General features: G+C 40.7%; 2 protein-coding genes across 20 annotated transcripts; one reads left to right on the plus strand and one right to left on the minus strand.

Moving 5' to 3' along the window:
• The first annotated feature begins 1,367 nt into the window (after positions 1-1,367).
• cast (calpastatin) lies at positions 1,368-21,524 on the plus strand. Of its 19 annotated transcripts, none has more exons than XM_049734802.1 (33): positions 1,368-1,532; positions 11,761-11,829; positions 12,658-12,780; positions 13,052-13,153; positions 13,278-13,394; positions 13,546-13,593; positions 13,674-13,775; positions 13,858-13,938; positions 14,162-14,200; positions 14,986-15,072; positions 15,143-15,205; positions 15,292-15,405; positions 15,557-15,652; positions 15,730-15,831; positions 15,915-16,031; positions 16,187-16,261; positions 16,326-16,391; positions 16,471-16,575; positions 16,649-16,765; positions 16,892-16,966; positions 17,076-17,171; positions 17,256-17,309; positions 17,406-17,510; positions 17,635-17,751; positions 17,921-18,031; positions 18,477-18,584; positions 18,675-18,782; positions 18,886-18,978; positions 19,145-19,189; positions 19,276-19,395; positions 19,716-19,745; positions 19,948-20,061; positions 20,365-21,524. In XM_049734802.1, the coding sequence occupies exons 1-32, from the start codon at positions 1,476-1,478 to the stop codon at positions 20,044-20,046; spliced, it is 2,841 nt and encodes a 946-aa protein (XP_049590759.1). In that variant the 5' UTR covers positions 1,368-1,475; the 3' UTR covers positions 20,047-20,061; positions 20,365-21,524. The 19 variants fall into 19 exon arrangements, with proteins under 19 accessions (XP_049590759.1, XP_049590758.1, XP_049590769.1 ...); XM_049734801.2 differs by having other exon boundaries at positions 1,369-1,532; positions 12,655-12,780; XM_049734807.1 differs by lacking the exon at positions 1,368-1,532 and adding an exon at positions 1,865-2,121.
• Positions 20,776-24,600, minus strand: cd8a (CD8a molecule). The gene is made up of 6 exons (XM_049734822.2): positions 23,748-24,600; positions 23,354-23,677; positions 23,168-23,263; positions 22,957-23,055; positions 22,768-22,807; positions 20,776-22,327 (listed from the first exon to the last, which is right to left on the minus strand). Exons 1-6 carry the CDS (start codon positions 23,794-23,796, stop codon positions 22,294-22,296), a joined length of 642 nt encoding a protein of 213 aa, XP_049590779.1. The 5' UTR covers positions 23,797-24,600; the 3' UTR covers positions 20,776-22,293.
• Between the last annotated feature and the right edge of the window lie 59 nt (positions 24,601-24,659).

Below are 24,659 nucleotides of genomic sequence, written 5' to 3' on the forward strand. Positions count from 1 at the left end.
ATCAATACAATACGGTAAAAACGAGGGAAAACGTCAGACATGCTTCCTGCATCTTGTGTGGTTTTATTATCTTCACAGGGGTATGAAAGACAAAATTGTCCATAAGTAGAAAAGGATATCTGTGATTGGCTGGCAGGCAAAGTCAATTGAGGATGTCTGGGCTCCACCTCACCTGTAACCTTAAGCAATATAGAGCGTTAATAGATGGAAGTATTTTGGTAAATCTGATAATAAAGGGGCATTTGATATTAGGTGGAAAAGTTACATTAAATACATTTGAAGATTAAACTTTGGTTTCAATCTGTTTGTCACCAAAGCTACACAATGTTGCACAAATGTCATGTGTCATCAATTGATGCTGCGAAAATGTCAACCAGATGTCATCTGGACTGGCATGTAGAATGAGGAAATGAGACATTGATATGACACAATGCATATGGTTATCAACATGTGTGAATGTCAGGAAGGTGATGCTTTCACTCAGATGTCGTGTACATTTGGAAGGCCAGAGTGTGTGTGTGTGTGTGTGTGGGGGGGGGGGGGGGGGCAACAGGATGTGTGGCCTCTCTTTTATAACACTGTATATTTTTCGGATTTAAATACATCAAAATACCATAAAACTGTTTGAAGTTTCCTGGTACTAAAATGTGGATTTACTACAAATACTAAAATCAATCACAAATTTAGATTTAAGATGTTTTTCTTTAATTCCACTAGAGGGCAGCATTGCATGACTAATGTGCAGCGTCACCGGTGGAAACACGATGACGTAAACGATGACTCACCCCGTCTTCTGGTTTGGGGTGTGTTATGTAAATACTTTGCTGGGGAAAGGTTTAAGAAGATATTAAATCCCCATTTAGCATTCACCTTTTGTTAAACGCACACAAAGACAGTTGATACCTTTATCAAGTAACGCATTGTTGTGGCTTTATAGATAATGAAGCAGGAATGTAAAAAAGACGCAGGGATTGTTTTGATAACATTCAAATCGTTGTTGTATGCTTTGTAATTTAATCATCACATAAAACGTTATCTCCAAACATGTTTTCTTCCACGAGCATAGCCTTAAAATAATGTGTCTAGCTCCACGTGTGCGCTCTACAAACTATATAATAAGAGTCATCAACAGAAAAAACAAAATGGCTTGTGGGTGTGTCCAATAACATTAGTCTTTTTTTCCCCCTTTAGAGCAATATGATTACAAACGGGTTGAAATGTGACATCTAATAATAAGAATTTACGTTTGTGTATAAGATTAACCATGCCTGCTGTATTTGTCGCACAGGCGCTCACATAGAAACACAGAAACATTCTACTTCTGCGCCAAACATCTTTAAATCATCAAGTCTGACAAAAGTGGTGCCAGCAGGAGGGGCAACTTTTTTTTTTCTCGGTTTCAACAGATTCTCCTGCATTCCCATTTTGTGAGCGAGAAGTCCATCGGTTGATCAACTCACTCAATTGTTACCAAGATGCCACACAAGAGGAGAAACCACGGCCATCACAAGCACTCAGCGGCTACGGAGGAGGTGAGGAAAGCTTCGACTGGCATTTAATCACACAAAGGAAGGGAGATGCAAACGCCATCTCTTCTTCAAGTGATGTTACATGGTTGTTTTGAGAGATGACGCATTTTATTTGACGCATTTGAAATAGTCTTGAATACTACTCGCGAGCGCAGTCAGTAAAGTGTCATTTCTGCAGAAAAGCGTATTGCACCACTGTATTATCGTATTATTCACGCACGCAACTCACTTCTCTGAAACCACTGTATACTACCGGTACCGGTAAAGTGAGGGGTGGTGCATAAAGCGCACACTCTCACACACACACAGAAGTTGACTATTGTTCCCTGGGACGGGAAGTGTGAAGAGGCTGCTGGAAAATAATTAATTCGAGGTGACTTGGGCAGCGAGTCAAAAAGCAACAGCACAGACAGCTCCGTCAATGTGCGGGGAGTGGCACGAGACACGTTTTGGTGTGGCATGATAAAGCTTAGAGTGCAAGAAAAAGAATCCACCAAGGAGTGCGTTCCAGTTCTGGGTGACTCTTTTAATTCCTCTTGTGTGTTTCGCCTCCTCTGCCCTCATGGCGTATGCAGCCTTCTACAACTATGTTGTAAGTAGCTTTGAAGCCACTCTCTTGAGATTAACGCACTTTGTTCACGCATTGATATTATTGCTGGGTTTGTGACTGCTGACATCAAAATGCTTTTTTTTTTTAAACTTGTTTTAATAATTAGATGAACATGTTTTGTATTTTTAAGTGTTATCTTCTTGCTCAGCCAATTGAATTTCAAACATGCGCCTAACTGTGTGTTTGGTAAGTGAGTGAAATTTTGAATTTACTTATTCTGGTGTTAAATTCATTAAGCGGGGGAAAACAATGGGTCGACAACACAGCATCCTGTAGATTTCCCCTTGAATTCTTTCCTTGACAGTCTGTTGCCAAACAATAACTCTTCAGTATATTTCTGGACTGATGGAATTTTAGGGTGTTCCCTAAATTGACCGAGTTTCAATTTTATTGATACATACATTTTTAGCGATAAAAGTGAAAGTGTGGATTTTTTGCAAGAAAATGTTATACCAAAAATCCATTATTGATAGCGTTATTCAACTTTTTGTGTCATTGTCACCAAAAGGTAGTAATGGAATTCTCATTCCTACTCTTTTTATATCGACCAGACTGTACATGCTTCTTCGTCTCTTATTTTTTTGTGTAGCTTGTGCCCTTTAGTGTTCAGACTGAATAGCACACAACTGAATTACCTTGTGCAGTTAATCATCTACTATTTACATTTTCCCTCTTCATACTTCCGCCCACCCATCCATCCATCCATCTTTCTGTTTCAGGTCAGATATGAGGACACAATGTATCCTTAAGAGTGCATGATGTTCGATCTGTTTGTCTCCCTCTGCTGCAGAAAAAAATCACGCGTAAGCTCATGCTGATAAATGCTACTTTCTGAAATAACAGGCGGGTCTGTGTGTCTAGTCTTTAGTTGAGTGACTATTTCCCCTGTACACTTTCGCACCTTTATACACTGCTCCGGCACGCAAGTATATAAAAAAAAAATCACATTTCAGCTTTTGAGACAAGAGCCAGCATGGGTTTGTGAGTATTAGTGTTGTCAGATGTTGCAAAATGCACATTTCTGCAACGTTTGAGTCATTAATTGTAACACCCAGAATTACATCACAAAATCAATGAAACACCCGCCAAAGAGGACAAAAGGAAGATGAAGTCGTCGTTGTTATTAGTTTACCTGGGGTGTGTTGAGAAAAATGTTTGCCTGAATTACTTTTGCATAAGTGAGTCATGTTCTTTGGGTGATTGGAATTTCTTGATTTCGAGGTGTAGAAAAATCTTATAGGTTCACAACTGAGTATGACATACTTCTGTCTTTGAATATGTACACCGCTGTTATCTTGTAGAAAATATTCATGATAAATATTCTTGTACGTCCACAATGCATCTCTTGTTTCTTCCAATGCAAGTCCGATCGCATTAAATCCCAACTCAAGCCTGGCTAATTACTGTGTTTGTATTGTTTCCCATGGTGCATCAGCTTGTTTGACAGGCTGGGCGGCTTGACACTTTGGATCGTGTCTGCATGACAGGGAGTGTGTCATGCACAGTTTGTCTCGTAGCGAAGACAAATGGGTTGTAAAGTGACTTGTAATGTCATGTTCGTGACATGCCTTGTTTTTAAAGTTAACATGCTCTCTGTGGACACACACTGATTCAATACACTGCATTATTCAAGATTTAAATTCAATATGCTATATACAATTCTATGGGAGGTTTTATTTGATGACTTTGTGCCTAAATAGCCACTGGCAAGGTGTATATCAAAGTACTCCGGAGTTGTAGCCCTGTGGTTCATGTTCCAGCTACAAATATGTCACAGGGTGCACTAACACTCGTTTATATTTAGGAGCCATAAAGCATTATGCTATATATGCTAAGGGGTCCCTGGACTCCCAAGGTTTCAGTGACCAGTCGATGTCAGCTGCACAAACAGGAGTAGCAAGTCTGAAAGGTTTTAATGGGCAGACAGCATAGCGATTCTATCGCAGTGACTCATGCCAAAGCTGTATTGTGCACATACTCCACCCAAGTACGGCTTGAAGATGCACACGATGTGCATAACACAAATATCAATGCTGATTTTGCACTCGGCGTAGGTGTTCAAATCATAGCTTTAGCAGCCCTTTTTGTTTGCTTTAGTAATAATCGTTTGTGTTAGTTTATTCGCTCAGTATATGACTTCATGGCTGTTGAAAAAAATATAATTTGCTTATTGAATACATTTCATAGCATTTTTTAATGTCTATTGTAAACACTGACAATTTTGTGTAAAACTTGTGATTCCTTAAAGGGGAAGTCAAGTCAAAAAAATGTATTAACAATAATATATTGTATGCAGCCCTACTAGACTAAACTTGATGTTCTGCATGATATTGTTTTTGGAATATGTATTAAACAGCCAAATACAACTGTTTTTATCCATGTCAGGCGGGAAGCCATTTTGTCGCATGCTGTCGACTAAAAATGGCATCAGACGAAAACAGGTCAGCAATGATTGGACGTTACCTGAGAAACTGTGATGTCACTTTCAGTCGACAGCAAGTGGCAAAATGGCCGCCCCTTGAGGTGGATAAAATTGGGCTGGACTTTGCTACTTAATTCGTATTCTAGTCAGATTGTCATGTTTAGACTACTGGGGCTACATCGAAAATATTATTGTAAAAACAAAAATATTAGTCTAGTGAGTCTACGTAAGAAAAGTCATCAACGTGGTGTAATTACACTCTACCGCCTCCCTTTATTGTTGTTAGTGGGAAGTTACATAAGCTCCCTTTATAACAGTTGATTGACCTGCGTGTGTTCACGTGTAACCGCCTAAGGCAGGAATATGAAAACAAAAATGGGTGTGTGCATGCATCTTGGGTATACGCCTAGCTTCCACAACGTTTGAGACCTTGTTTAAAGAATTATGACATATAGTGCACATATGCATCTAATGTACATATGGCGGCTCAGCTCCCTTCTCTTTTAATCTCGGGAAATTCAAGCTCTGGCTCTTGTGACTCATGCACATGCGAGCCTCCCCCTCCTAGTCGATCTCCTGCCCCATCACGCCCTGGTCCCACCACGCCCCCTTCCTCTCTGCTCCCTCCCTCTTTTCCCCTCCCTGCGTGTTGGAAACATGCTGCGAGCCGACAGACACGCCAGGGGTTGACAGACAAACACAATACACACACAGAGGCACCATCAGCCAACATGGGCCAAATACTGAGCTGGATCCGAGGTACCCAAGAGACCCCGACCCTGCAGGATGTTGCCGTGGATGAGCAGGTGTGTGTCGCTGTGAGCGAATGCGTTTGCGAGTGCTCATGCCATGAAAGTATCCACGTGTGTATTGTTGTGTTGCCTTGAATCAGCTGCGAAGAGAAAGACACAACGCTTGCCTGGTAGTTCGTCTTTTACTGCTCCACTTGGAGAAAAGGTCTCGCAGAGGAAAACTGTACTGGCAACAGTCCAAGACAGACCTCGCTCCCTATTTGTGGAATGTAAGAGCTCTTGGTCAGGCCTTGCAAGCGGAATGTTTTTTTTTCCTAGCAGTCATATATTAAGCCAAAGCTGGGACAAGGCCTTCAGTGTTTGCGTTTGTTTGTTCAAGGCACACAACGCGTGTGTTTTTGTTTTGTTCCATTTTGCACTGATTGTTGATGCTCAGGAAAACGCTTTGAGTCCTTGGAGAGTTTCTGCGTCTCGCCCAAATAGCATTCTCATGTGATAATGTGCTGAACAATCTAAATGGGTGTGTAGCTGGTTTTAAGATATTTTCTTCTTCTTTGTGCAGCCTGAAATCGGGACATATAATGGTTGACGTTTCTATTTTAGAGTGTAAAAGGGATTATATAACAGCTGTACTTTGGTTATTCCGCTGTCACTCTTCATTATCAAGTCTGTTTGTTTATGTGCGACTGCCAGGCAGGAGTGTTCATCGTCTTCATCGGAATTTTGTTGTGCTCAGGTTCGCTTCACGATTCCCACTGGTCTGGGAGTATTTTCATTACAAGGAAAGGAAATGGCCTCTGGGAAAAAATGTCTAGTTTTTTTGTGCTCATCCACAAGAGCAAAGTCCACAGATAAGAGAAGCGTAGAGCCATTACAGGTTGATTAAACCTTTGTTTTTTATTACTGTATATTTTAAGGGTGGGAATCAGCAAGTAATTTATTATACTGACGTTGCCCCAAATTACTGATTGCATTTTTCATGATCGTTTTTTTCTTTTCTTTTGACTTAGTTAGTTTTCTTTTCTTTTTATTATTTATTTTTTAATGCTCCATTTTAATTTTATTTCAAAAACATTTTGTTTGTAATGCATTTAGTTAATGTTTTGGCTTCTTTTTGCTATTTTGTCAGTTTTCATTTACTAAAATAACATTCATGACAACACAGTGAAAATTCGAATTGATAAGTAACCCCTATCAATATTGCCACTATGGATACCGCTTCAGAAATCACAAATGGAATCTGTCCATAAACGTTTACATTTAATTCAGGTTCGCTTTTGATTGACAAGTTGTGTCCTTCATCATTCTGTCAGCACGAATCAGCCGGGCCGGTTAGCCTGTGTCACGTGTAGGTCGCCGCAAATTTGTCACACCGTGTCTGCTCACTGAACATCAATCATCAATAAATAGCCTCCTATTTGAAGTTGCTTATGTCAAGTATCTATATGCAGCAAAGCTTAAAATAGACAAAGAGGAGTCTGCTGAATGGATAAGATTAACATTCATGTATATGTACGGCAGTATTATATCATGCAAAAGAGAAATGCAACACACTTTTTCATATGGAGTAAATTATAATGATTTGCATTGAATGTGGTTGTACATAATTGCACAGGACTCAAGCCGACTTCAAGGTCAATTTGCCTTTGGATCTAAATTTTGCTTCCAGGCTTTTGGTCTGTCTGTCATGTAAAATCAAGTTCCCAGGCTTTAAAGTGCTTACCTGTTGAAGTGTTTTATGGAGCGTGATCTTTTTGTTCCTCTTGTCTGTTTGCATCTGCAAGCAGCTGTTTGTCCTGAGAGGAAATAAAAATAGGCCAGTCACTTTTTAGAAAATGCAACAAAGTAATTCTTGGTTTGAGACTCCACATAAACACATGAATGTTGTTGTCAGTGGTGCGATTATGATTCACTACTTTTCACAATTGCTGACAAGTTCTAACCTAATATCTTGAGCTCATTAAAAGCTTGGTGCGGTTTACGGAAAGTGATAGCCTGACTGTGAGAGTCTAAGTTGAAGTCAAGGACAGTAAACTAGAGGAGGGGGAGATAAATTTAGAGAAGGCAGTGCAAAGGGCACATAAAGCAGGAGGACATAGATGCGCATGGAAACTGGAGAAATTTCCATGCTTTCATGATTATGTGGGCCTTAGATTTGGCAACATGAATGAAAAACTGACGCTAAAAAAGAAAAATATTTCTACTTTTGCTTTGGAAGACTAGAAACAAGTCACGCATAAATGTGATGATATTGCTATGCCAGCTGTTTGTGCAATGTTTGGCTTTGCATGTCAAGGCATGCACACTCAAATAAAATTTTCACTTCCTGGTCACATATACTTTGGTCTACCTGTAGGAAATTGCAAGGCTTTACAAGATAGTTATTGACATGAAATTATCTTTTTGAGTCATTGAAACTGCATTTGTCACTTTTTTAATGTTTCTTCTCATTAACACAATTCCAGGTTCTTCTGCAGAAGTGACTTTTTTGCACTCTTCACTCAAACTATTTATTATAATTCTATTATACTATCTTAGGTATTCCACCTCTAGAATGCAAGGCTCCCAGGGTCTGGCTCTAATAAACTTTAAGATAACAAGCGCTGTACGGGCGGGGCCAAGGTCTGCTTCGGTTCATTATTTGACAATAGAGATAAGTGTTGTTAGGGGTTACCAAGTAAGGCATTTGGATCCAGTACAAGCATGCAATGTTGGCTTTCTGAGACACACATGCTCTTTGTCTGGGTCAAAAGCACAACAAGACGTTTTGTTGCCTCATTCGGCAGAGTGGAGCTGTTAAAGCAGATTTGCTCTTCTCAGATAAACAAACACAAACATTCTTACCAGAAGAAGCCTGTTGTAGGAAAAGGAATTTCCATCAATTTCCTGTGCAACCTAGGCAATAATTTAAACTACTAGATACTTTTGAGGCAAGTATATTCATGTGATAATACTTTTGGGATGTCAATACGAGTTGACGAGTTCAAATCCCAAAATTTTATGTACAATGACAGATGTGGACAATATTGACGTTGTCTGCAGCAACCCACCTTTTAGCACCCAAGTGTGAGATGATGGACAGGAGCGAGCGCCGCTTCATTATTGCCACTTGAGTGTTGCGAGTATTATTAGACACAAGAAGGCGCTGCTCTCCACAGCAATCCCTTCTCGAGTCACTCGACTAGTTAAAAGGATTAACTAACTGTCAAGAGCAGGCAGCATGCGGAGCAGGGGAAGCCTACGTTCCATTTTTTTTCTGCTCCTTCTTACATAACATCCGACTACTGACCAGAAGTTTCCCGTGCGTTATTTGCACATACTTTGAAGTTCTGCACAGGCTAGCGGAAATATATCTGATCTCCACATGTCTTTTTATTTCCTGCGTCAATTTTTTTTTTTTAAAGAATCTTTTTGTTCCCTTGCCATGTTGTGTTTGGGTTGGGTCATGACAACATGTGATTGGATCCGCCCCCTTCTTTTCTCTTTCTTCCAAATGCACACACAGAGTCTCTGTTGGAGTGGCTGTGCAGTTGAGATTCCAGAGCAATGAGTGTATCAGTCACACCCAGATGGTGCCGGACTGCATGGGCCTTTCTTTGCAGGGCTTCTTTTCATGTAGTCCATCGTGTTGATTATAGAACTGCGCGTCCCATATTTCTAGAGCCCTGCACGTGCCCACCCAAAAGCTTAGTTGATTTTTTTTTTTTTTTTCCACGCAGGCAGTGGCAAGTAGGCGGTTCTGTATTGGTTCGACTGTCCAATCTGACGGAGTTGGGCTTCAGGGTGAAGGGGCGGGCTCTGACTGACATTCATGCCAGCTTGTTGTGCACTTCCTAGAGGGCGGAGCAACAAGTTGCGCTCGGTTGGGCGTGTGTGTAGTGTGTGTGTCTGTGCGTGTGAGTCTCTGCATGGGCATGAATGTGGATTCCAATTGTTTACTCCAAAGAGAGGATCTAAGGTGATTCAGCCTGAAGATAAAATCTTGGACGGGAATACAAGTTAAATTCAGGATATTATTCCAAAAGAAAATTATGGTATGTCAGGGGAGTGCATTTGTCTTTGGTAAATGTGTGCAGAAGGACTTCCTGACTGGTACCTGTCAACGCTTCTTCAGTTCTCGTATGGATATTCTGTCAACAGTCTTCTTTCAGATGAGCTTTTACTATGTGTGTTGTGCTATCAAGGTTGGAAAGTAGCTTTCTCAGACTTGTCCAAGTAAACAACGTGACAGTCATGTTCTAATAATATCTTGTGTGTCATGACAGTAGTTGAAAATTATCGTATCACAAAACCTTTTCTATTGTGCGTCCTTAGAATGTGTTTTCATTCTATTATTAATGATCAAAGTATGACTAATAATACACTTTGGCAGACTGCAAATCACTGCGTGTCGTTAAAATATCTGCTTCCACAAGGAAATTGTCGCTTTTCAAACTTGGGCAAAAGTGCTTTTGGCTGAGACTATCAACGATTGTCACTGCGCTGAAATGACTCAGACGCAAGAGGCATTTTGTTCGGTGGTGTGCTGGCAGAATGTAAAACACGCAGAGAAGGTTGGAAAATGCTGCATTGTTGGACAGTAGACATTTGAGCCTTTTGAGTTCTGACACATATAGCAGTATTCCATTGGGAATGAAATCTAGCGCATGCCATGTATACTCCTGGTAGTGATACTGCATCATTAACTTCACTCGTCTCCTCTCTTTCCGCTGTTCTCCTCACCTTTAATACTGTGATGATGCACACCGCAGTTCCCCTCTCCTTGGGTTGTCTGTTCTATTTTAAAATTGAGGCAGAACCTCTAGAAGCAGCTGCTGGCGTGCAAATTTGAATATGTCGTCGGTCTGTGGTTTGGAGGGGCGGAGCTCGAGATTAGTCATCACTTTTCAAAACATGCTTGAGCTACAGTGGGGTAAGGCCTGCCTGGGCCTACTGCATTGTTTGTGCACTGACCCCATTTTCCTGCTGTTGTGTTTTTCTGTAGCTGACGTGTGATCAGTCCATCACACCCATCGAAACCGGGGCCTCCCTATTTTTTCTCTTCCCTTGTTGGCATGAGAATATTGTCACCTTTGTCACTGTCATCATCACTCATTATTATCTGAATGAAAAGTGTCCATCAACATCTTGTTAAGGAAGTGTAATTGAACTTTGACCCCACCCCTACGGACTTGATTGAGTGGATGTTTTGACCGAATTTCTACATATATTGCAAATCTTTCAATGACTCAGTTGCAAAGGATTTTCCCAATAGTTAACATTTGCATGGACAACTCAAGGTAGCATGTATTAGCTGACTTTGACTTTGACTTTAGGAAACCTCTTTATTTAAACAAAAGGCAAATGAGTCACCGAATCCTGTTAGGCAACTTCCCTTTGAATTAAATGGCACAAAAACTAGAAAGTTCCATAGTGTCAAAACATCTTGAGAAATAATATCTAAGTATAATACTTTATCCACTTTTCAACATGAACCCATCATAATGAAAATACTGCAGCCTGTTATCTCTTGTTCTCACTGTAGTTCAGTCAGCATTATTTTTGGTAACTTAGCAACACTATTATTTACTGCAATAGCCACAACCACATGACTAACCATGTGGCAGGGTGACACTCTGGTTGTTGGGTGCGCTCACTTCATTAGCTTCTCTGTAATCGGCGCGATTTGTCTCTCATCATATCTAGCGCAAATTAGAAAAGGGACAAACAATACACGGATATGTTTTGTTGTCGTCGAGGCGAAGCGAGTGTGAGCGACACGTGATTTGCGTGCTGTGACCAATCTTGTGATCCACTTTGTGTTACATGCAACACCGGTCTGTGAGGAAATCACTGATGGTAGTCGCACACCCCCTCCAGATGTCTGCAATATTGCGACAGAAACATTTCGCTCAAAAGAATAGCTCGAAATATAACGTCAAGTTACTACCATAGACCAAAATAGTGGAGTCACACTTCGCAGAGATAGGGACTGGACTAGCTGCGAACTTTCTATGTGGAAGTTTGCTATTGTTTCTCAAGCTAGATCCATTTAGGATCTAATCACAAAACAAACAAACTAGCTAGCTTGACAGGTTCACTCACTAAAAGACTGCTTGGAAATGTAATAATGATATTTTAGAAGTTGGTTGTTTTGACTCAGGTTGCAAAAATTCCAAATCCACTATTTTCATTTTTAAGTGTTGAGTTCAGCACACAGCTGTTTTGTTTTGCAGGACACAAAACAAGTTCTGCAAAGAGTTGAGTCATCACATAATGTGATCATATTCTCTAAATTGGACGGGTTAGGTCTTCTCACAGTACACTGGGTTGGACTGAAGTTATCTGGTGTCGTGTGGCAGCTTTCTGCTTTTTAATGGCACCCTATGATCCTTTTGAAGCGTTGTGTGTTTTTTTTCTTCTTCCTGCATGCTAAACTGGCTTGCGTGCGTGTGTGTCTCTTTGCAGTCGCAGCACAGACAGGACACGCCCAAACCAGCAGCTCAGGTCTCCACGACGACGCCGTCTCAACTTGAGGTATCAAAACTTGCTTTTTAATCACAACGGAGATCTTATCTCAAAAGTCACTTTCTCCATGTGCTAATCCACCATTGACAGTGAGAGGATTATTGTCTAGGTGACCTTTGACCCCGCTGGTATGCAGACTGTGTGGTATTGTCGTTGCTTTTCCTGTTTCAGTACCAAATGTTTTGATACCGATGTCTTAAATTGAAAAAGGGAAGCGATTTATCTTGGAAAATAAAATATCCCTTTTGTGACAGTTGAGCGTGTGAAAGTAACGCCCAGTTTTGCAGTCAACTGGAAGAGTTTTAACCCTTTGATAGAATTTTTACTAAATTTATTCATTTTTAAATGCTGGCGTCAAATCCAGGGCTTAGATAAAATAATCTGTCGTAGTCAGTCTAGTTCTGCATATTTACTTGGATATACAAGTATATGCTGTGTTGCTATAGATTAGTTTGCTCAGTGATTGGCTCAAAGTATTTAGTAAGTAGCTAAATACGAACTGAAAGAGCTGCTGGTCAGATTTTTATTGTACTATCATATTGTAAGAATTGGGAGATACCGACATTACACGAATCATTACACAAAACTTTACACGAATCCTTTAGCTAATAGGTTGTCTTGAGTATGAACCTCAGATAACCTGCTTTACGGGTATGTAGTAATCCAGAAACACAAAGATTTAGATCTGTCTGTCGCAGACAAATCATCTGCTAACGCTCGCTGATGAGCATCCTAAATCCTCTCCATTACTGCCATGGGAGCCCAAAGGTACTTTGTGCTACGTGCAATCCCTAAGATATAAAAATGGACATCTTCACTCCCGGTGCTTTTCAGAAGGCATCATCAGGATCCGCCATGGCTTCAAAGTCTGGCGGCGTTACCACAGCCAAAGGTGGTAGCAGATCAGCAAGTACTTCCATCAGGACAGCGGGGCAGGGGCTTCCTACAGCTAAACCCCAGGTAGACGGGCAACGGGTGAAGCAAAAGGGCTCGGCTGCAGTATGACTGGAACTACCGGCTTCCTTTTTATGGTGTCGCTCGCTTGTCTGGATGCCATTCACTGGCTTCTCTTTGTGTGTCCACATCGTGACCTTTGTCACAGTCTTTGCTCCAGCACACCACTTCTTTGCTGTCTTCGCTTTTGGGATGGAAGGCTTTCCTCCAAGCTTTTTGAGCTGCCTACAAAAATAACCCCACGGTGTCCATTAAGCACTTGCTCCTTGGTTTATAGACTAACACCAAGCCCACTGTTATTGACATGTCGTCTGCCGGCTCAACTGTTGTCAACATGACATTTTCTGGGACGAGGGGCAGTCCCGAAATGATGTCCAAGGTAACTGTTTCATCTTTGGAGCTCCCTGGGTGATGGCGATATGTTGCTTTATGCATCCAACGTTATTCTGAGAGTTAATTTTTTGGAGCTTTTGACTGAATTCATGGGATGGTTTGTTTTGTAGACGTCACCTGTCTCCACTAGAACGTCTTTCACTGTTGCCACTGGAACAGCGGCGACTACAGCAGCAGCTAACGCTGCCTTGTCAACATCTAAAGGCTCGCCGCAAGACAGGGCCAAGGTATACTTGCTCGTTTTATTTAGCAAGAAACATAAAGCAGTCTACGTAAAATGTTGGCGTTTGTTTCCGTTCTTGGGTTTTTGCTGTTCCTCTCTGACAACAATCTGCGTGTCGTAAAGGTCTATGCATTGATTAACATTCTTGGTTTCAGGTGCATGTGGAAGTACGTCCCAAAACAGAAACAATCGGCGCCAAAGAGGTAAAGAGGCATTTATCTGCTCTGGCAAGCATGTTGCTGTGTCACTTGCTCCAGTACGCTCAATTGTGTGGCATGCGCAGACACCCGCCATAGATCCGTTTGACGCCTTGGCTAGTATACTCCCACCTGCTGATCCGGTCACTCCTAAGCAACCCATATTCACCGGCCCCGAGGTCAAAGAGGTACATTTTGTAAAGAGGTGATGATTGCACTGACGCACAGCATGGCTCTGGTGTGCATAACTGCGTGTCGCATGTGTCACAGCCTGATGCCACATCCGAGAAGGCTCCCAAATGTGGAGAAAGAGAGGAGACGCTGCCCCCGGGTTACAGATTTGAAAATATGGTCAGTTGCAGCAGGTCAAGAGTAACGCTTGTAGCGGAATCTGTCTGCATCACTGCTCTGTTCTTTGAGTTTAACTTTTTGTATTTAATTCTTTTGTTTGGTATTAAATTATTAAAAAAAATACAAATTTCAAGTGAGATATTTTAACTTATTTCATGAACTGATCATTGGATTTTCTTTATCCTTTTTTTTTTTTTTAACTGCATACAATTTTAATTTTCAGGCTCCACTTCCTGCAGACACCAGACCTAAAGATGTCCCCGTAAGTGGCCACCTTTTTCATTTTTAAGTGCAAACAAAATCAGGAGAGACACTGAAACACACTAGCCTGAGGAATGTTGCATTGCGGTGTTGGCTGGGTGTTGTCTTTGTAAGCTATACAGAACCTTCTCTGCCGCCTTCCCTACCGGATCTTGTTGGCTCTTGTCCGACATTTACAAATGGACAAAAGTGTTAAAACACACACCTAAATACATTAATTCATCTGTTCAGGGATGACCTTGACCCCTTAGTTCCATCTGCATAACAATTCCTCAACAATCCTCACATTTTCTTACATTTAGTTTTGAATGTCCAAACAGTTACTCAATAAAATTCAGGTCAATGTCCACGTTCGCCCTTCACTTCACCCGTCTGTTTCCTTTCTAGTGGTCACCAGAGCCTCATTTCCAATTTAGCACACTCCCACTTTGCCGTCTTACATTGCAAAGGCACTCCCTTTTTTTTCGTCTCATGATCTTACCCACTTTTCTCCCATGTGAGTTCTGTGATTTTAAGCTTTAGTGTTTTGAATGCACTTTTAGTTTTGTGTTACACGTGTAATTCCAGGTAGTCTATGTCAGACTGCTTTGCCTCTTGAAGGAATTTTAAGGGTGTGTCAGTACTTTTCCTTGATCTGTTTGTGTTCTTTTGTTTACTTGTGGTCAAAAACGCCCTCTAGTGGAGAATTAAAAGAATCTTATGGCTCTTTCTCCTAAACCAACTGCTTTTTCTTGTTGTAAGAAAATGTGTGCTCAGCTAATGGTGACACTTTACGTTTCTCCTCAGAAACCACTCAGCACAGACGAGGCCCTGGAGTCCCTCTCGTTTGGTTTCATGACGTCAACTGTTCCAACTGTACCCAAAATGCAGGAGGTCAGAAAGAGTTTTTGGTTTAAGCTCTTTTGGATGTTAACTTATTATTATTAATTTTTCCCCTACTCAGAAAAAAGATAAAGCCGCTGCCTCATCTGCTGCCGCGTGTTACGCTGCGCCATCACTCGCGAAGGTAGAGACATTCCGATTTATTATTTCTATCGCTTCTTTTGCATCTTGCCTAGCAACTTCATTCCCTGCTGTGGTTGGTGTTTTCAGAAAGTCGACGTCCCTGCGCCTAAAGTAGCAACTCAACCTCCAGCTGATAAAAAAGCCAAGATGGAAGTTGATAACTTCTCGTTGGAATCTTTGATTCCCCCTGACCAATTTGAGGTATAAAATCACAACTGTAACTAACACTACTGTTCAACTAAATTCCTGTAGGTGGCACATTACAAACAGGTTTCCTTTTTTTTTTTTTTCAATCATCAGTGTCATGCTTGCAACTATCATCAACATAATAGCATTTGTTTCCTGGTCTTAGAAAACTGTGTGTATGGGTCCTCCAAAACTAATGCAGGCGGAAAAAGCCTCTTCAGACTTTTCGCTGAAGGCTGGACTGGACACAAAGCCCAATGAGGTCAGTGGCCATTCATTTGATTCCTTGCACTAATCATCCCACTTTGGCACTTCCTTAAAAGCCAATTATCTCCTCAGGGTGGCTCCATGTCTCAGTCTGCTCTCGGGGCTCTTAGTGACATGTTGCCAACATCGGAACGCAAACCGGAGCCTACACTTAGACCTGAGGACATTGTCTCGGTAGGTAAACATCTCAAAGTTGTATCTTCACAAACATCCAGGCGGTATGCTAACCACACATAGTGACCATGTCCACCTTGTAGGAGAAAAAACACAAAGAGGAAGACGCTGTTCGTGTCGGAGAGAGGGATGATTCCATTGCACCAGAGTACAGGTTCAATGAGGAAGAACTTAAAAAACTTCCTGCTCCGAAACCTGAGGTGAGACCACATAACGTTTAGATTGCAAGGCCAAAGTGCTGGCTTATGTGACCTTCACATAAATTCTCAGTTTTTTTTCTCCACAAAAATCCAATTTATAGTTTCATCAAATGCACATCATGCCCAAGTTAATGTAATCACATTTTTCTTCGCAGCCCACCTTGAACACTAATGAGGCCCTGGACCTCCTGTCTGGAGACCTTATGACCTCCTCCACAGTTCCTACACAGGTACACTCCACACCTTAGACAAATATCAGCAGTGACAATCAGTGCTTAACATCCACTCTTGCAGAAAGCTGAAGTCCCTACATTTGCTCCAACCGTCTGTGTGTGTCCTGGTGCACCCGAGCCTCCTATGGTAACAATTCTGAACCTATCTATAATGATAAACATATCATAATAGACAGAGGTCCATTCTTTTAAAATTCTCTCCTCAGGCCAGTCCCTTGGCGCTAGATGCACTCAGCGCTCTTAGTGACACTCTACCAGCAGATGCACCAAGACCTGAACCCCCCAAGCTCAGACCTGAAGATATTGTCTCTGTAGGATGACAACAATCGGCACTTTTTCAGTGGTCAGGCATGAACACTTCATTTACTTCTTTCTTTATAATAGGAGAAAAAACACAAGGAGGAAGACGCCGTTCTCGTAGGAGAGAGAGAAGACTCGATTGCACCAGAGTACAGGTTCAATGAAGAGGAACTTAAAAAACGTCCTGCTCCGAAACCTGAGGTGAGTCTCGACCAGCAGCAGTTTGAAGAGTTCAAAGGGGATATCTAATTTGATATTTATACCAGCAACAAAAATTGGGCACAACAGTTGGTAGTTCTCAAATGTCGCCCTTTGTGTCTCTTGTAGCCTTCTTTGAATACCAATGACGCCTTAAGCTTTTTGTCTGGAGACTTCACAAGCTCCTCAGCTGCCCCAGCACAGGTAACCAACTACAGATAATTATTTTGTGTTTGTATTTTTAATAACTTTTTTTGTTTGAAACTGACAAACTGCAATTCCAAAGAGGCTTACACAATGTGTGTGTTTCCAGACCAAAAAAACGTTAACCGCTCAAGATCTTTTGACTTCAACTAAATCGTCCGGTGTCCACGCACCGGTTCCTCCTACGAGCAGAAAGGCACCCCAGGTAAAACTTTTTCAAATTGTGACTCACTGTCCCCTCAAGCCTTCTGTCTTCAGTGTTCCTAGACTCTCTCTTGTATTTCCTCAGCTGTCAAACTGTCCTCCAATGTTACCACCGCAAGGAAAGCCCAAAACTGATGAGGTAATGTTGAAGACCAAACACGGAACATCAGAATCTGCTCTTGGTTTAAATCTTGATCATGAAAAGTATCCTAAATTTCCAGCCTTGTCTCCTCAGGGTGACTACATGCCTCTGGATGCTCTCGGTGCTCTTAGTGACACATTGCCAGCATCAGAACCAACACCGGAACCCCCCAAACTTAGACCCGAGGACATTGTTTCCGTAAGAAACACACATTACGATATTTTTGTTCAGTTTGCTAACGAATTGCATCAAATGCATTGTATACGGTTACGATGTTTGCTTCTATGTAAACAATGCGTGACTATTAGTATTCTATTAATAGGAGGCTAAGCACAAAGAGGAAGAGGCCGTGCGTGTAGGAGAAAGGGAAGACTCCATTGCACCAAAATACAGGTTCAATGAGGAGGAACTCAAAAATCTGCCTGCCCCCAAGCCTCAGGTATGACATAATCAGAGTCACTTGGAGAGTTTGATGCTGGTGATTGTTTTGATTTGTACTCAAAATCTGAACAACTGTCCGTTTGTGGTCACAGATATCGAAATATTAATTCAATGATGCATTTGAGAGTTTTCATTCAATCTAATGCTGTGATCATTTATACCTGCAGCCCAAGATGAATACCAGCGAAGCTCTTGACCTTCTATCTTGCGACTTGACCGCCTCTTCTGCTCCTGCTGTCCAGGCTCCTGTGCTCGCCTCATCTGCTGCTCCTGTGCATGTATGTTGGGTTCTGTTTTGTCTCGGTGGTAACTTGGCTGCTACATTTGTGAAGCGCTGTATGTGAATTGACTTAATCCTCGTCAATTCCTGAGGCTGAAAAAACAGAGACAGCGTTATGTTGGTTAAGTCAAAAATTAAGATGTGCAGGTTTATTTAACAACACGGCAAATAACTCATATCATAAAGGTAACCAAAATATACACATATAAATCTTACCTTAAACACTGGTAGTTAGTTTCAAGGCATTTGACGCAATCAAAAACTGATGGCTTCCTGTCCACCCCTGCTGTGTTCAAGTTCTTGACAATGCATGAGAGTCCCTCTAGTGGCATGGAGTTAAATTACAACAATGCAAAAATAATTCAAAAGGAAAAAAATAGCCCACACACAAATCCAACTGGACTATTTTGAAAACATTCTTACTTGAATTATTTCTCCCTTAGTCCTCTGCAGACTTTGCTCTGAATGCCTTAGCCGAAGACTTTGTTCCATCCTCTGCTGCCCCCAAACTGAAATCTGCTGCTTGTGCCCCCACAGAAACTGCCTCACAGGTAACAACAAAAAGACGCAAAGAAAAGTGATCAAGATTATTGATATTATTGTTTTCTGCAATTTGTCATTGTGCGTGTTTCTGCATGCAGTTTTCAGCAGGAGACGACGGCGCCCTGGATGCTCTATCCAAAACTCTGATAACGGAAATCACTCCTGCCCCTCAGCCAGCCCCTGTTCCTGCCAAAGACCTTGTCAAGGTGGGCGCTGAGAAAAGACCACTCGCAGAATTTGGATCGTAACTGCTAAAAGCAAAACAAGACGTGATGAAGTAGCCACATGATGTTTTTGTTTGGTGTGCAGGAGAAGAAGGCTGTTGAAGAGAGGCTCATTAAAATGGGAGAGAGAGACGACAGTCTTCCACCAGAGTACAGACCCACCGAGGAGGATCTTAAGGTACCACACGCCATCAAATAAAGCTGCATTAGCCCAGTTGACAGTTGAATGACCTTTGCTACTAACTAAGGAAGTACACAATTGTTTAACTCAACTCTTCAGTGTGTGTAAATCAGTGTGACTTTAATCAACTTCCTTTTTTCTTTTCTTTTTTTTTTTTTTAAAGAAAATGGCCGAAGCTAAGGCCATCGCGGACGCTAAACCAAAAATGGTGAGAGTCTTGCACAATCCAACAAGATGATGCATGTTGTGTGGATATGGAAATTCACCTTGTATTCTTTGGTGCCCCGTTAAAAGTCTATGGACGATAAGACGGCCTTGGACCTGCTGGCCAGCGATTTCAACACGTCGGCCTCATCGTCTGTTGCCGCCGCCACAGAGCTGACACCTCCTGTCCTTGACTCGAAGCCTCTGAAGGTAAAACACTAATAATTGCTATTGTAAAATGGGATATTCTTAACATAAATAAAACACCATTACAATAGGAGTGCCCACCACTCATTTGTCCCTCTGTGTCTTGTTATAAAAGTACCTGGTATTTTTATCAGGCCCTAAGTTATAATGTGTTTATGGACTGTCAACATTTCAAATATGTGTTTATTTTTTAAAAGTGAGCTAGCACCATCTTGTGGTCTCATGTTCAACACCCCGTCTCGAGGACCCAGCGTTTCATTGAACCTCCCCCGACCGAGGTTGCCTAGCTTGACTTAAATGTTAATTAATTGTGTTACCGACAGAGCAAGAACAAGTCAAAGTCAAAGTTTAAAGTAAGCGACGATCGTGCTGCATGCTCAGAATTTATTTTTAGCGCACCAAATGACTATTTGCAAGCCTGTCTGTGCTTGATGCCACACAGTCGCATGTATGCTTCAACTAATAGAAATGCATCGAGCCTGTTTGATGATTGTACGCAGAAGGTTCCCCACCAGTGTTACTTTTTTTTTAACTGACTTTTTTTTTTTTTTCCAGAAACAACATGCATCAGAGCCTCCTGCGGACAACCAGCTCTCTGGTCAACTAAGCTCTGACGTCGTAGTGACATCTACAAAGCAAGGAAAGAAGAGCTAGACAACTCGCTGTCAGGTTGGTGTCATCAAATGTGCTTGATGAAGAGGAAATGTAGCCTGTTAACAGAGCAGTGTCAAAGGGTCTCATCATAAAACAGAAACTCACTCACGAACCGCATCAAATGAAAAACAAATCACTTTTGGTTCACACGGAAGACGGACGGATGGATGGATGTATGCATGCATTCATGTGCACATGAACAGTTACAGTTCAGGTTTTCCCAAATATTTTTTTTTATCATCTAATGTATCTTTAAGCTGTAGCGAATGCACTTTTTTTAATTAGTAAGGGAAATAAACCGACATGTTTGTGCTGCAGGTTGCTGGTGCACTTTGACCTCCAGAGGCCTTTAAGGACGCACCAGTGGGGACCCTACTCTCTGCATTGAGATTGTACTTTTAATAAATAATCAAGGATCTACACGAGTTGAATGACAACACACACATGCACACACTTACATAAAACTATGCCTGGTTTCACTTGTAGTCAAGGATGAGGAGCTTTCGGTTTCTGTCTGTGCAGCGAGGCATGCTGGAGAATAAAAAAATCTGATGAGTTTGCTGGTCAATGTGGATAAAAAAGGTGATGCTCATACCTTGTTTTTGCTCTCCTACGTCACACAACGGGCGCACGAGTTTGGTCACTATCATCTTTCACAAGCAGCGAGGAATGAGTGTAGTAGGAGTATTAAGATGTTGTGCAATGCTTTATGCAAGTGCTCAAGTGCCATTAAGATGCTTTGTTCGCTTTTATTTTGGATAATACATACAAATATGCAAAGCTCAACCTGGAGGCTTCTTCCTTGCAAGTAACTTTTTTTTTTAAGAGAAATAGCTGTAGGGTCTATGGTATATATTTTGTAAAAAGTACTGGTGTCCACAATTGCACTTTGTAAACAAAGGTGGTGTTTACAACAAACTGTAAAAAAAAAAAAAAAAAATTATAAAAATATATTTTTCTCTATATAAGAAAACACTGTATGATTTACAAAGGGCTCCCTCTGTTTTTGTTTGGGTTTGAGAGGTGAGATATTTTAGATATGGGAATACTAATTAAATATAATAAATACTAATAATCACTCAATGTGTATTTTATACACCATTTGTGCCTAAAAGGAATTTGATAAACATATGAACTACTTCATGTGGGAAAGGCTAAATACTGCTTTGAACATCTTTCATGACTTTTTGTTTTTCTAGGTGCAAGGGATCCGTTTGTGTGGGTGCGTGTGTTACACCTTAACAGGAACAAAAACTCCTGACTTGGTGGTTTTTCACGTTGCAAAATGTTATAGCAGCCCACTTCCTGTTCACTTCGGTGGGCTTAAACTCAACATTTATTTTGCTAAAATCATTGAATGTTTATATATTTTAGCCAGGATCCTGAATGACTGATGGTGATGCAAATGAGCGGGTTTGTTGAAATTATAGTGCCAAAACAATGAACATAAATAAAGAAATGATTCATTAAAATTCAAATGAGTGCTCTCTTTTCTTTTTTTATGCTAATATCAGAATTTTTGGAATTCTAAAATAATATGCAGATAATGTGCAAATAAGTTTTTTGCAGACCCTTAATGACAAAACAATGAAAACGCATCAATGCAAATGATTCATTTTTTAAATTCAAATACGTAAATGTTCTTCGATTTCACCTACTGTCTCAAACATACGAATTCTAAAATACCATATATTTAGATGTTTTGGCAAATAATATAATCGAATAATAGAAAAAAACACATTTCAAAAATAAATTCTAATTCAGTATTGGTTAAAAAAAAAAAGGTTGTTATAAAAAATCTGAAATGAACATTAAATTATTCTCAAAGTAAACCGTTTTACTTTTTTTACAATCCTTAAAATTGAGAGAAATGTACATACTAAAATGAGAATGCAAAACAATACAAACATTTTGATAAATATTCACCCAAATGAAGAAATATTCTTGGCGTCCACAGTACATGTCTAACATTCATTCATCACTTACCGCGACACCCCAACAAACTGACTCTTCAACAAAAAAATAACGTTATTTGGTTTAGTTATTAAGAAATAAAAGAAAAAAAATTGTAAATCCTCATTGCCGCTAAATCCGAACCACATTGAACGGAGTTGAAAATAGGAGCTGCTAAGCATGTAATTTTGTTGAAAAGCTTTTTTTACGCATCCAGTGACACTTTGTTAAAATATATCATCACAATAGAATGTTTCTAGAGTTATATAAAGATCAATACTGCTGCTGCTGTTGTTATTGTTTTCCAGGAGTCGTTTTCTTCTGCAGCCTGAAAAAGACGGAAAAGCTCATTTGGATGAACAGGTTTTAGAGCTAGTTTTGAGTATTAATAGCTGTTTAGTTTTTTTCTATTTTTATTTTACTATATCAGTATTTTTGTCATTACAAATTTTAGTCTTTCAAATGTTATCTTGCTGACAAGGAATATTAAAGATGTATACATGTCTTTTAATTCCGAAATATTACTTTATGGAGCCATTCAAATGAATGACATTTAGAAATGTTTCCATTAATTATACCCGAGTACGGTTTAAAATTGATTTACTATGTATTCTCTCATATCATGAATTCACATTCCTGATATGAACAGTGTACATTTTCAGCTGATGTCATTGTGATGTTTGGTGGTCATAAACTTCAATCTTGTCTAAAATGTGGGCCACGGTTGAAATTAGAATTTGACATCATGGAATTATAAAAACAACATACCTCTTTTTATAATGATGTGGGCATCTGCGTGTCCTAATACCTGGGGTGGAAAAAAACATTTTACTACTATACAACAATAAAGTGAGTATATTTCTCAACATGTAAAGGATGAAGCCAAAATTAAAATGGAACGTGATAGCCTCCTTGAGGACTGCCACTTCCATTTTGGACATATTCAAAGGAACTTACGATTGCAGTACACTATGATAATGATGATGACTAGGAGCAGAAGGGCACAACTGCCCAACAGTGGAATCAGTATGATGGAATCACAAAACATGGAGTCACCTAATCAAGAAATACATTTTAGTTTAGATATTGATTATCGATTGTTACTTCCTTGTATTCACCCACAGAGGATTGTAAGCTTAGTGACACAAGAGTGACATTAGTAACGTACCTTGCATAGTAGTAGTAGCAGGGACAGAAGCATAGGGCGAGACGCTCATGGATGGATTGGGTTTGAGTGTGGGGGCCGCAGGAGCTTCAACAATTTCTCAAGAAAACAAGTTTTATATTATCAAATGCTGTCCCATTATTATCGCGCTTGAAATCATTGTAATTTAAAAAAAAAAAAAGATCTTACCTCCTGTCAGTCGGGTGACATCGCCAAATACTAATTCGCTGTTTTTTAGGGAAGCACAAATGTAAAGGCCGCTGTCACGGTCTTTGTTGAAGGAGTTTAGACTAATGACGTCCTCGTTGGGTTTCCGTTTGAAGATGGATGAGAAGGAGCTCTTTTCAAATTTTAATACGCCGTTGTTGGAGAAAGATGCCAGGAAATCTATGTTGTATTTGTCCGATACTCGAAACCACATAACCATGGAACCAGACTCAGAGGGCCTGCATTGAATTTCAACCTTCTGCCCTTCTTTGCTTTTCTGCTGTATTGCAGCTTCAACAGTTAACCCTGGAAGACAATTGCAAAGTTACAACTGTTTCTCATCACAGTAAAAATATTTCAGGTCACATTTACTTACTGTTGTGAAACAACAGCGTTGCCAGGATGCAAATCCACTGTCGACTCATTTCGAAGTACAGAACTGCTGTGTCAGGAAGGAGTCTGCTCGAGTGAGATGACACACAGGCCAAATGCCTTCCAAGGTGTCAAAGAGCCTCATTGCAGCACATCGCATCAAGATTGCGTTTGATGCAATGTTTGAGGAGGAGCTTGCTGATCTGCATGTCACCCCTCCTGAACTTAACTGGCTGGCCTGAAGGCCGCCAGGCGCTTTTATAAATATATATTAAATGTCACAGTTGATAGGAAGTGGAAAAATGACCGCACTTACAAATGAATATACTGTGTCTCAGTTGACAGGAAGTGGAAAAATGGGCGCTTTGTGAGATGGTATAAAGCGGTGGATTTTGCGGAACTGTGTGTGGTCAAGTGGCTCTGCGTAGAAAATATTGTCAAAAACATTTTGGTTTTCCATTGCAATAATAAACACGGCATATTGACGAGTGAGAGCCAAAGACAAGGTGACACTCTGTAGAACCGCCTGACCCAAAACGTGTTTGAACGTAGAAGCAGTTTGCACTCCTGTGGTCTCAGGTGCGTAACCTCCAGCTGAGCCGAGTCCTATAAACCCAGCTTCAATTATGACCTAAAATATCACAACACACTTAACAGCTTTTTAAGTTATTTCCTAAAGGAGTTGGATCACTATTTGTATTTTTTACATTTGGTTTTGAATTTTGATGGAGTCAGGCCAGTTTAAATGTGCAGCAGTCTAATTTCTGTGAAATAAAGTTTTACAAAGGTGCATGGGGGTTCTCTTAGGTGAGAGGATGTGGGTCCCCCTGAAGAACTGAGTGAGTCGAGTGAGACGGGAACGAGACCACAGGATTCTATGAAAACAGGAGATCTTGATGAGCTTCAGAGTTGGTTG

Source organism: Syngnathus scovelli, chromosome 11 (genome assembly GCF_024217435.2).
Source record: "Syngnathus scovelli strain Florida chromosome 11, RoL_Ssco_1.2, whole genome shotgun sequence".
Classification (NCBI taxonomy): domain Eukaryota; kingdom Metazoa; phylum Chordata; class Actinopteri; order Syngnathiformes; family Syngnathidae; genus Syngnathus; species Syngnathus scovelli.